Raw genomic sequence first — 13,922 nt, forward strand, 5'->3', positions numbered from 1 at the left:
TGGCTACCTCCCAGGTTAGACCCATGCTTATTTATTTTGTATTATTTTTGATGACTTTCTCTCTATGTGGATGAGTTCCTGAACCTTGAGATAGGCTTTTTTTATGTAGATGTCAGAAACAAAATAATTTGATGTTCTTGATAATGTATTAAGTGTTTCAAATTTCTCAAAAATGTCTAAGAAATTTTGACCAGACTCATGTGTGAAGGCTCAGCGTGCTGCATCTCTCTTCCTCCACCCCCTGCCTCTCATTAAGAAGTTTTCAACTGTATCTAACAGACATTTAGTTCTTTGCAGCCCAGTTTTCTCCACTTTGGAACTTGGCTTTGGTGGGTACTATGTGACCTTTGACCCTGTGATGTCACCTTTCATCTACAAATATGTTGGGGCACAATCACAGCTCTCCAAGGATGCCTCTGACCCATGGACATATATTATGCAGGCTGGACATAATATATATTTAAATATATATATATTTAATATATATTTAATATATATATTTAATATATATATTTAATATATATTATATATATATAAACTGTTTTAGGAACTTTTCAGCCTCACTAACAAATTCTGATTCTTTCAGTCCTTTATCCAATTGTGTGTGTTCAAGACGACCTCTCCATTCTGGCTGATGGAAACTGCAATAGTTCCTGGCTGTGTCAGCTCTGAGAATTTACTCTCATGGGCATTGCCCTTTGCCTGGACTCTTCAGACTCCTATGCTCACAGGCAGATTGCCAGTCAGGTATCCAAGGAAACCCCTGTGGTAATTTCTGGGACTGTTTATTTATTTCCTGCAGAGCTCCATCATCTTGCTTCTCTGTGTTACAAAGTATAGCTCTCTTGGCGCTCCCAAACTCAGATTCTGTCTTATTGAATTAGCAAGATGGCCAAACTCTTGTGTTCTGTGGAGCTGAAGAGTCAGGAGACTGCCTCCAGGCAGGAAGCCTGAGTGGTTTTTGGATTCTCCTTGCACATTTTTTTTTCACTTCCATGGCATCAAGGTCGAGTGCTGTCTTCCAATGTCGAAACACAGTGGCTTCAAATGTTTTCTTATGCTCTCTCACTGTTGATAGCAGAAGGCAAAGCCTGCGCCCTGTTATTGCCTCGTGTAGATTAGCAGAAGTTCTTTGCTAGCACATTAAAAAAACCCACGCATTCCCATATGTAAAGTCAGAATTAATCTGTAAATACTGCCATAATTTAAAGTGATAGACACCTGAGCCTTTATAAATCTGAAATTGATACCATCAGTTCAGAATTGCTGGAAAGAATCAAATGACGGAATATTCTCAGCACATGTGAAAAGTTTTTCTTTTCTTATTTTGCTTTCAAATGGCTTTTTGAGAGTGCAGTGAAATTTAGTGCTTTTTGAAAATTAATTTTAGTTAGCTTCAAAATAGGTATGGAAAATTTATATTGCAAACAAGAATGGCTTTCTAAATAGTAAAATATATATATATATATATATATATATATATATATATATATATATATATATATATATTTTGGTATTTCGAGACAGGGTTTCTCTGTGTAGCCCTGGCTGTCCTGGAACTCACTCTGTAGACCAGGCTGGCCTGGAACTCAGAAATCCACCTGCCTCTGCCTCCCAAGTGCTGGGATTAAAGGCGTGCACCACCACCACCCGGCATACGATAAATTTTTAATTAATAAATGAATATTGCGTCCTTATTTTAATTAATTTAAATTGTAATAGCTAATGTAAAATACTATGTATCAGTTTATCTAGCTTTAATCTTTCATTTCCCAGTTAAAATAATGTTGCTATTTTGGCAAATTCAAAACATATTACTAAATAAATTTATCCACCCAACTCTCTGTATTCTTTTGACATTTCTCAGGTTTTTTTTCCAGGTGTTCAGAGGTCTCTATAAATTGGCTAAGTTTTAGAAGCTATGCTTTGTGCTTCCCACAATTATAGTTAACTCAGTCATTCTGGATTTCTGATGGGGTTGAAAACTTATAGCCTCATAGGCAATTTCTCAGGTTTTTAGTTTCTCAAACAAAGCTTTGAGATCAAAATAGCAGGAGCTCATCAGATAGTAGATTTTATCAGGCATGGTGATAGAACATTAATGACTTTAAATTTTGTGGACATGTCACAATGTTTCCATCATTGCAGAATGAAGGAGACGGTAAAGCTGATCAAAGTTCCATGCAACTGAATTCACATAATACAAATTTTATATTCTATCACATGGCTGAAGTTGTTTGTTCTCCCAGAGAAAATGTGCTACTGACAAGTTTGTTGGACATTAGTAGAGGGCAATTATAATATCCCCACATCTCCGTTTCTATTTTTCTGTTAAATAATATGGACTTTAGATAAAATCTGTTTTGTACAGTTATTTCTGTATAAAGAAGCAGAAAAAATTGGCAGCAAGCAGTAGAGATATGCACAGACATATACAAAGAGTCACATAGCCTGTCTATTCTTAATCTTACCATGTTTCCAAATGTATCAGGGAAAAACAAGGACAAATTACTTGCTTGATAATTTTGCTCAAGAATGAGTATCCAAAATCCCAAATAAACAACATCTTTTAGAGAATAATTCTGAAATTGGACAGAATAAGCAACTGTAATACACAAAGCTACTTAACAACAATTTAAAGAAAACAGGAAAGTATGCAAAGAAAAACAACATTGAAACAACAAAGCTTTTTAAAAAAAAAAAGTTGTTAAGGGCCAGTTTACAAAAAATGATCAGAGAACACATAAGTCACGTGGGAATCTAAAGCCCTAACGTGCTACAGAGTCTTGTAATACTTGTTCTAAAACAGCCCAGTAACTTTTTAATAATATCCTGTGTTGAAAGAAGATAGAAGTGTAAATATAAAGAATCAAGATTATAAGTTTATTTTAAAAGACATAACAAATCATAAGTTTTCACCATTGGTAATTTTTTCAAGTTATTATAGCTACTGTCTGGAAAGCTGAGAAATCAAGCCCTGTAGTGGTGTACCCACAAATTCTCAGGGCACACACCGAGGCATACCCCCTTCAAGTTAGGAACAAATATAAGGGGTTGCTTAATGGACTCTTTAAGCAACATTGTGTCTATAAGAACATCTGATATCACATTGAAAAGTATCATGTGCCCTATAGTACTCAACAAATCTGCCTCTGCCCTTTTGCTCACCCATAAATACAAACAAAAACAAAACAGAAAATAATAACAACCCTCAAAGTGATGTACAAGGCTGAAGATTAAAAAGGTTCTGTCTATCATTTCAAATTAAGCAATTTCCTGAGGTTCATATTTCTATTTTCATTTGAAACTAAACTTCTACCTCTCTAGTAGAAAATACAATAAATTGGCCAAAATCATGAGTGAAAACAATTATTGCAGTTTTGAAGACTATAGTTTAGATATGTGGCTGAACAAAACAAAACAAAATTACTGCACAACAAAAGGCATTACATGGTGAGGAAATAGTTGCCATGATTACCATGTTCACTAGAACATGTAAAGATGAGAAAAAAAACTTTCTTATCTTACCCTAACCTATATCTCAAATTCAGCATATTGGAAACACAATATATACGTGCATTTGAAGGAAGAAGGTATGAGAGAGAGGGGGAGGGGGGAAATAGGGAGCAGGGGTTCTGTAAAAGCAATCTATACAAATCCCTTCGTTCTCTAGCACTTTCTTTGTTTCTGTAAAACTCCCCCGCCCCCATACACCCTTCACAAAAGCTTACTTCCTTAATTCTGGACACTTTTCCCTCTGTATTTTTAAAGTGGATCACTATTTATGTTTTTATTGTGAACTGTTGAAAATCCAGTGCTTAAAAATTGAAATCCACACTTAAGGGCAACGTGCCAGTTCACATAACAACAAAGCCGAACAACATGTGGCCACGGGATGATAAGAGCTGTGGGTTGGCTCTCAGCCCAGCTGCAGTACATTCTAGATGCAAGAACTGAGAAGCAAGGGACTCAACCCATCTGGGTCTCAGATCCGTCATCTATAAAGCAGGGCCAGTAACACCTCTTCTGTAAGAGTCACTTCAACGAGTAGCCTGTAAGGAGTGCATTGTACTTAGACAAAGACTTGCTGGGTGAATTTGAGTCCCAGACTTTGTTCCTTCTTCCCTTCCCTTTTCCTCCCTGTAATTTTCCTATGACTTCCTGCACACTCCTGTTCCTTCAGATCTCACTTTCTCTGTTCCTTTGTCCTTGCTTGTCCTGATAGAATCACCCAATAACAAATTGCTACTGAATGCTTGTGTAGTGTAGTTTTATGGTTCAATGAGACCTGTAGATCTCTTCCCTACTCTTTCCGGGGTCCATTTGGCACACAAGAAGTACAAAGAACATAGAAGTACAAGAACATAGAAAACAAGGTATCTTTTCCCTTCCCACTCCACTGTACACAAGAGGATCTTTGAACAAGACTCTGAATCTTTCCATGGTCCTTCTATTTCAAGAGAGGGAACAGAGTCACACTGTTCCTTATCTTGGGGTTGTCTCAGTATTCTCTTATACTTTTATAACTGGTAAACTATATTAAATAGCCTCTATTAAATTTTATGGCATAGACTCTTTTGACTTGTCTAAAGATATTTTATTTACCTTGTCCAGAATTGGCTCTCCCAAGAAAGCATTAGCATCATAAGGTATTATTTTTATAAGTTACATATCTCTAAAGATAAGTAGCAGAAAATGGGCTTTTAATAGCATCAAAATTATTATAATAAGGTTTTATGGATTGTCAGAAAAGACATAAAATTATTGCTTTAGCATTTAGGATATTTGATGTGTAGAAGGGGTTGTCTTTTCTTTTAAAGCTCCACTTCCCAGTTAATACAAATACACGTCTTATGATCCTTTTCAGGCTGACTCTCTTTACAATGGCTACTGGGAGCTAGCTTTCTATCTTAGACCTGGTAGGTGGCAAATTAGTGGTGTTAGTATATAAGTGCTATTATTTGGTAAGGGGATTCAGATTTCATTTGTTTCTCTACCTCCCAAGGTGTTTATGGGAAACAAACACGTATCTCCCCCATCCAGGTGCTACTGAGAGCAGTATATTTTTATCTTGCAGAGTACAGAATATTTCTAAAATTGGCCCTTGAGAGATTTGCATTTATAGTGAGTACTCTGTAATGGCTTAGCCATGATTACTAGGATCTCCCATGATAACATCATATAGATGTAACACAGAAATGCTTTCAGAAAGAATTCAGCATCTAGGCAGACAGATATATATGCAAGCCAACCTGCCTCTGAACTTGGAGAAGGAAAAAAGGCCTTTCTTCTGAAATGTGCAATTGAAATATGCCTGCATGAGATAAATGATGAATATTAATTTCTTCTGGGAGTGATGTTCCCAATGACTTACCTACACATGGATCCACCTTTTAAAGGTCTCACCCAATCACAGCTTGTTAAGGACAGAGTGTAAGGAGGGTTGTAAAAGGATCTGAAATATGGTGAATTATTGATAAAAGGGATATTTTCATGCCAGTTTTCTCCCCTACCCTGTATCCTGAAAAATAAAATTATTCCGTATTTAACTTTTCAGTATTAGTTATCCGTACAGCCAACTCAGTGTCCCTCGGACTATAAAAGAGTCAGAAAGACACTGACCTAGGTCTTCTCTGTTCGCCCCACATATGACTTGAGTTATCCAATGTTCTGGTTTTCTTCTACATCCAAAAGCAACTAACCAAACAAAAGATCCCAATATACTAAGAATCCATTGGTCTGATACCTCTTAGTAAGAGTCAAGGGAAAGTTTGATGCCTCTGATTCTCAAAAGACATACTCAAAGTACCACCAGATGGCCTCCTGGGAAAGAGAGCCATCTAGACAAGAAATGGATGTCTAGAGAGAAGCAGAGCTGTTAGCTCATGTATGGTGGTTTTGGTGGAGTCACATTTACACAACTGAAATATCTCTACATAGACTGGAAACCATCAGTCTTCTTTGCCCCACACTACCCAAATCATGATCAGCTACCTGGCGAATGTGGTCCACTGAATTGGCCCATTCTCAAAACAAAATACTAGAAGCTACAAAAGATTTATAAACAAGAGAGATTTATCTAGTTTGCAGCTTTCATGGCTGGAAGTCTAAGATAGGACTGAACTATTTGGCTGCTCGTGGGGCTTCTTTGGGCTACATCATGACAACAAAGTGACTGGTTGCTTGCAGAAGAGTCTAAGCACATTAATGACCTTACCTTTACAACACACTGTTGTCATGATGATCACTGCATGAGACAAATAATGAATATTAATTTCTTGTGGGAGTGATGTCCTCAATGACTTACTTAAACATAGGTCCCAAATCTTAAAGGTCTCACCACCTCTCCACATGATCACACTGAGGACTAAGTTCTACGCACAAACCTCAGTGGTACACACACAAACTATAATACCCACAACCTAAGGGGTTAAGCATGGCCATGGTGGTCCTAATAAGAGTCCATTATCACTCTATGTACCTAGCTGCCATGAGTACAACTGGTTTTAATGTAACTTCCTCAGAGAAAGCACAATTACTACAATTGGTCTCAGAACTTTATTTTTTTCCTCAAAGTGGCTAGAACTACCAAGAGTTGCTCCACCCTGACAACTTTTCTCAGCTGCTTCATGCTCTTAAAGGTTCCAAACCTTCCAACATTTCTAATAGTTCATATGAGGCTTCTCAATTCTCCACAGAAAATCTTAGGCTAAGCTCTGGCCTCAGGAGATGTCAGCACACTGAGTATTCCTCAGTATAATTTGTGGTCACCTCTGCAGGAGGTGGGGGAATGAGTCTGAAGCTTTCTGGCAGAGCGAATGATCTTGATGGCACAGGAAGGGGTCCAGAGCTTCACACAAGATGGACTCCAGTCCCAGCTGTGCCTTGCGACATTTACGTGACAGCTTGTCTGCTTTCCTGGGATGAATCACCACAAATTAGAGCTGGGGAAGACCTATTAGTTCATCTGAGCTGCATGCCTGCCAGCTCACCACTCCTCTGATATACTCCATTGCTTCCTGCATCATCCAGCCAGACTGTGAGTAGCCTGGGCCTAAAGCCTTCCTCAATGACCATTCTCTCCAGCATGACCATCAAGAAATCCTGTATTTAGTATTTATTTTCTTTAGTTTTCTGCAGATAGTAAGATTATCAGTTAATTACTTCTTCTTCCCTGTGAGCGTCTGGATATAATTAAAAAGTGGAGATGCGCTTTGTTTAAAAATAATCCATTTCAGGAGGACCAAAGAGCAATGCTGTTCACAGCATCTGCATTGCTTTGGTTTTCCTTGTCTCTGTGATTGATTGTCACTTTAGCCATATTCTCAGCATTGTCTAGCTTTTGCCTTCTTTAAACAATAGCTAGAACTATGACTAAGTGACATTGCTGGTTACAACGCAAGTTGGGCAACACGTAGGTTTGATATACGTATGCATTGTGTAATGATTGTTACAGTGAAATTCATTAACGCATCCATCACAATCCACTTTGTACTTTAGATTCCCAGAGCTTTCTTAAGAAATAGCTGCCACTATGACTAAGAAAAATGACTGGTTTTCCACACTTGCTTCTGTTTCGATTTTTAATGCTGTTCTTCATCTTCTAGCTGCCTACATTATATGGAAATCCCCAGTCTGTCATTGCTATTAAAATAAAAGCTTAAACTGTTTCAGTAGTTTACATAGTTTCTAACCAAATATCTAGATATCTAAAATTATCAAAATATGCCTATCTAAATATCTAAAATCCTATATCCTAACCTAATAGTTACCTAAGTCTTAGCAGTTCTTTGTAGTTCTGGCTGAACATAAGGGCAGCCATCTATGTGTTCTTTCTGAATAGTCTTCTTAAAAAATATCTGTTTTTCTTTGCTATTGCAAAAGGTGGTGTACTTCTTTGCAAATAATGTCCAGGGATGCATTTGTGCCTTACCTTAATCTGACCCTTTAAGCAAGGCTCACTGCACACAGATCGTACCATTCCGCTTTTGTTCATCTGGATTTTGTAATCATCGATATTCAGCACACCTTCATGCCAGGTTCCCACATGGACATAGTCATAGCGATTAGCCTCTGTGTACTGCAGATTCATAATGTCATACCTAACACAAAAAATAAATATGTGTTATTCTTACCGGATGTTTCCCTAAGGAAGAAAACAAAGACAATTTGTAAGTGGATTTTAGTGGGAGAAGAGAGATCAAAGGGTGGATCATCACATCCCAGCACCAGTGACTGTCACATGTATAGTTTATTCTAAACACTCCCTCTGATTCTCAGAGAATATCCATATACCATCCACTTTTGTTAAATAATGTATTACTCTCAAAAATTTTCTGTTTATGTTTTAAAAGGTAATGTATGTGATTAGTTGATTAACTCTTTAAAAGCATGTAGTACCCTTCGAACAAGTTCGTACCATCCATGAAAACATTAATTTCCATGCTTGTTTACTTTTATTGCATATTCCCTTTTTATACTCAGTTGCCATTTTCATTACAGTGAAATTTTAAATATGGGAGGTATTAAAAAGATTAGACCATTTGCTAAGTACAAGCAAAGTAAGGAACATGAAAGAGGTATCTTTTAGTTAAGAAAGAGGATAAGGGCTTAATGTGTGTGTTATATGTGACATATGTGTGTATTATATTTTGTGTGTGCTTCATACACGTGCAGTACTTGCACATGAATGGTGGAGTGGTGTCCATGTGAACTTGTAGAGTTTAAAAGATGACATTTGGCATCTTCTATCAATTTCTCCCTTGTCCATGGCATCTCACAGAATCAGAAGAGTGTCGTAAGTTGGTTGATCAGTGAGCTCCCTGGGTCTTCCTGTTTCTAACCCCCAATGTCGAGGTTATAGTTATGAGTAACTCTTCCTGCTGTGTTAAGGATTTAAGTTTGGGTCCTCTTACTTATTGTGCAAGCACTCTTACCCATATAAATATTTTGCCAACCAATTTATTATTATGCACAGTGATGTTCTCTTTTCTGATTGAGACAAACACTTGTGGAACTGAACAATTGGAGTCAGTTATTTCAGGGGCTTCAAATGCTGCACAAAGGCAGAGTTGACATCTGAACTCTTCCTGTAGTAAGGATGGCATCACGTATCTTTCTATTTTTTTTCTTCAAGAAATATTTACTACAACAAAAATATCTTCTGGGTGCCGGAAGATATTTTCCTCCAGGGCTACAGTGGAGGAAAGTTGGCAACACAACAGATAGAACAGAAGACTTGCCATCAGGATGTGTGAACTGGAGCCTTGTCACACATTTTAATGGTAAGTTACGCTACTTAGGACTGTCACTAATCTCTTGGGGTTCTTATTTGGATTTTGGAACCTAAGAAGAACAGAAATGACTTGCTAATTGGGACACATGCATAGGTCCTATGGATGAATGTCTACATCTTCTCCAGATTAATTTGCTAAGACCCGTACTCTAACTGGGCAGTGATAGAGTCATGAGAAAGGATCCTTCATGGTTGAGATTCTTTTTTTCTGCAAAAGCAGCCTGAGAAATCTGTCTTACCTTTCTAATACATATGGACAACATTAGACGGGATCATCCATAAATCAGAAAGGAGGCCCCTCTCAGACACCAAACATACTGGTGTCTTGATCTGAGATTTTCCAGCCTTCCGATTTTGGTCCATCAAATATCTACTACTCATAAACCAAAGAAGACACACTATCTTGTTGTATCCCCACAAGTAGGGCTTGGCATTGATGTGAAGCATTGTCTAAGATCATCCATATTTCTACTTCTAGGAACATGTGAGTATACTGGCAAGTTCTACTATGTAAAATATATAGAAAGACATTGGTGTTGGGATAGCCATTCATTTCCAATAATCTCTAATGCTCTTCCTCATTTTCCTACTATAACATAAGGTAGTTTACCTAAGTTCTACGCTTGGCTTCTTTTTACTGGATCTGCAGAGGGATTATTTTCTGCACTGCTATGGACAGATCTTAACTAGCTGCACAAGAACAAGAGTCATCGTACCTCTTTGTTTCTTTATATTTGACCCAAGGAACTAGATGCAACTAAGCAGCATATATTCCTCTTCCAGGGCAGGTCTTCTACTCCCACCCTGATGTCTCTGCTTTATCGATTCTGCGATACTTTTCTCTTTGAACCTGTGTGAGACTGGTTCTCATTCTCAGCACTATGGACAGCTACTATTTATCAGCCTTGGTTTCGGAAATCACTTGGCTGTACCTGGCCTTATCTAGACAATAATTATCCATTTACTGGCATTATTTTATGCTTTCTTGATATGTGCATGTATCCTATTACCCATAGGGGAACTCAGAGCTTCTCCTCAGCACTCAGATTCTAACAGTTTCTACAAATAACAGTTTCTTGAAAGAAAAGCAACTTATGGAAAATAAAGGAACCTTTTCCCCCTAACAAAGGAAAAACTTAGTGTTTCCAGAGCTCAGTATTTATCTTTTTGCTGCTCTGGCTTTGGGGTAGTTCTTATTATCACTCTTGTTTCTGAGGCTTCTCAGAATACTTCAGAGTAGCTCTAAGTGAAGGTTAAGTGACTACTAATTGTGAGCTTGTGTCTCACGCTCATCTGAGGATCAATGACCAATCTACTCCTCCAATATCTTTACATCTGAAACACATGACAGTGAGCCTGTTATGACTATTCAGTACAAATGGTTCCATTTTTTCCTTTTCATTTATTTCTGCACTTCACTCCATATTAGAATGTGGCGCTTCCTCTCAAGCTCCCAGTGGTGTCTTTGCAAGATGGTTTAACATCTTTATAAGTCACTCTCCCAAGACTGGAGACTCTTATTAGCACTTTTTTTTTGTTTGTTCTTTCTTAAAGAAAGCCAGTTCACACTTCATTAGCATTTAGAAACTGAAAATTTCGCAACATTTTCTCATGAAAACACTTTCTTTAAAAGTTCCAAATGCTGGGGAAAAAAAACAGGAACAAAAAAAAAAACCCAAAACAAAAACAAAAAACAAACAAACAAAAAACAAACTTGGAATATCAAGGAAGGAATTCAGGCTTACTAAAAAAGAACTTCCAGTACTGGCATGCAAATAATAAACTCAGCTTTCCTGTCCCTTGTTTTTTGTTTTATTTTTTGTTTGTTTGTTGTTTTAAACATCAGGGTTTCTTCCTGGAATGTTGTTGCCTTTTACTTGAAATATCCTTATGCAAATCATATCCACAGGAAATCTTCATGCTGAATTCATTTTATGCTGTGTGATGATTAACTGAAATAATTACTGAAGGGACCAAGAGAGTGTGATATTATGACAGGAGCTAGAAGCCAACGGGAGGTGATGGGGCAAGAAGGTGAACTGACTAAGTAGACCAACTTCATGCAGGAGGAAATGAGACCATGAAAAGGGATCAAAGAGAAGACTCCAAAGTCAAAATATAATTAAACATGAACTATATAGAAGCTGATGATCTGTATTACTTAAAACTTGGAAAACAAGAAGGAAATGTGCATTTACTGAGTGTGAAAATGTTCGAGTCCTGCGTTAATTAAACACTGAATAAATTTCATGTGTCTTGAAGTTGTTATTGCTATTATTTTACCATCATCATCTTTGCCACTTAGAATCATGAAGGGGGGGTTGCAATGCAAGTGCCAATCCCTACTAAACCCCATTTCCAGTGGACTCAGGTTTACAATAGTAGGATTAGATGGGTGGGCAACCTCTCTTAAAAACCTCTAATCCTTTTATTTCTCCTGATATCATCTCTTAAGGTACAGAGATCCCCACATCTTCTGGCCCTGTGTCATACATCCCACTCACATTACAATCAGCATCAACCCCACCTAACTGGCATCTTGAAAGGAGTCCCGTAGTACACAGTTTTAACTGTTGACAAAGACATAACATTTATACCGCATTGAGCTGTTGGATGTTTTTTAATGGGGAGATTCCACTATGTCTGCACAAGGGATTCTCCTCAGATAGAACTTAACACCTCCAGGACAAGTCTGTCACAGTACTTGTATCATGACACAAAGAAAGCCTCCAGCAATTTTGCCTAATTTTAGGATTAGATAAAAGCAGCATAGTGTAGCAAGGACACGGCAAGGCCTAGAGTCAGATCAAACTACCTCAGTGTGTGACTCTATCACTTGCTCTCTGTGTGACATTTAGTGACAGTCTAACTTTGACAGTCTGTCATTATCTGTCAGAGAAGGAAATTCATATAGCAAGACTTACTAATTTAATGTTTCTCTTTAGCATAAAGCATGTTTCCTTTGGAATCTCAAAATCTGTAACATTCACTCTGGAAGACAGCAGAGCTTGTATAATGGACACACTGAGCACCATCTAGAGGCTCAGGGCCTTTTGTCTTCCTGCTACAGATTTCAGTTCCTCTGCCATTCTCATTATCTTTCTTAGGAAAATATATATGAATGAATACATTTAATCTTGACACAGAACACATTCACTATATACCAGCTACGTATGAGCTCACTAATGGCATCAAAGCAAATGTTGCAGAACAGATTGTGTGTAAAATGACTCAATAAAAATTATATATACATATATATATATATATGATTTTTTTTAATTTTTTTGAAAGCCAGTACAAACCAAATCCCAGTCCTCAGACCCTCAACTCTTTCTTCTTTTGAGATATATAAACAGAAGCATTTCTCAGAAGCACCTGAGAAATAAACACGTACATCTAGGATTTTCTTCTTGTCACATAGAATTAATCAGGTGCAATAGGCATAATATTTCATGAGGAAAGTAGCATGTGTCCAGTCCTTGTGAAGGTCCTGCTATCCAGGTGTAATGTTCTCGGGGAGTTTTCAGGCATCGTGAGGAAAAGGACAGGTGATTTCTAGGCGTGGGAGTAGCTAGCAGGATGCAGGGTTCTTAGAGTTATCGGAGTATCTTGACCTTTATAAAATGTGTATGGTCTTAGTTTTATCTGTCTAGGTGAGTTTATCTTTAACACTCCCAAACCATAGAACCAAACAGAACCCTAGTAGGCATTTGTCTGGCTCATGGTTCAAGGTATACCTTACCTGCCAGGAGCATCCCCCTTCTCATCGAACCACACCTCCTCTCCAGACACTCCAACAAAAGAGGATTTGATGAGGAAATCTAGGAGCTTCCTGCCATCAATGGGCTTCATAGCATCACACAGACCCACATGGCCAGGACACAGAGCATGGTGCATGTTCTGAAGCCCATGTGCCATGGCATAGATGGCGTTGATGACAAATCCCATTTTACTGTCCTGGACATAGTTTTCTTCCAAGCTTTCATTTCCTGTAACAATAAAAACAGATCACTACCAGGGGTCACAGCAAGAATCTAATCAGGGCTACAACCCAATGTCCAGAGCTCAGTGCTCCGTGATTTTAGGGACCTCAGACACTGACAGGGGTCATGACATTGCTGAAAGCAAAGCTTGTTTTGTACTTGTGACCAACTATTATATTTTGTCTGAAAACAGTTTTTTTTTCTTATTCCCTTCTTTATTTAATAAAGATTTTATGTTCTGGAACAAACAATATTGAGTTAAAAATAAAAAATAAATCATCAAGGAGCAATGGGAAGAATTATTTTTCCCACAGGTAATTATAATGCAAACCTCTCTATCTCATGGTACAGAAAAAAGATTTTTGCATTTGTTATGATGATCTATAATTCATGCTAATTCAGTTTATACAATGTCTAGCCTCTAATGGTTTGTTCTGGTGACTCTAAAATATTCTCATCTCTAGGAACATGAAAACCCAGGGTTAGAGTAATTATGCTTAAAACCCATTTGCCAATCAGCAGACACTTTGCTAAAGTATTTCTTGGTGTGGAACTCACACTCTACATCAAATTGAGCCTTGTTCACTTGTGAACCTTATAACATAATTAATTACTTGTGAATGTTGAAAACCCTGCTGTTCTTT

General features: G+C 37.7%; 1 protein-coding gene across 4 annotated transcripts in view; it reads right to left on the reverse strand.

Moving 5' to 3' along the window:
* Grm1 (glutamate metabotropic receptor 1) overlaps positions 1-13,922 on the reverse strand; it is a 376,706-nt gene that overhangs the window by 46,827 nt on the left and 315,957 nt on the right. For all 4 annotated transcript variants that reach the window (XM_076926847.1, XM_076926848.1, XM_076926850.1 and 1 more), the window contains 2 exons: positions 13,038-13,284; positions 7,934-8,102 (listed from right to left, as the gene is read on the reverse strand). In XM_076926847.1, the coding sequence (XP_076782962.1) occupies positions 7,934-8,102; positions 13,038-13,284 (416 nt within the window). The remainder of the gene's footprint in view (positions 1-7,933; positions 8,103-13,037; positions 13,285-13,922) is intronic.

The sequence above is a fragment of the Arvicanthis niloticus genome, chromosome 28, assembly GCF_011762505.2.
Source record: "Arvicanthis niloticus isolate mArvNil1 chromosome 28, mArvNil1.pat.X, whole genome shotgun sequence".
NCBI classification, from domain to species: Eukaryota; Metazoa; Chordata; class Mammalia; order Rodentia; family Muridae; genus Arvicanthis; species Arvicanthis niloticus.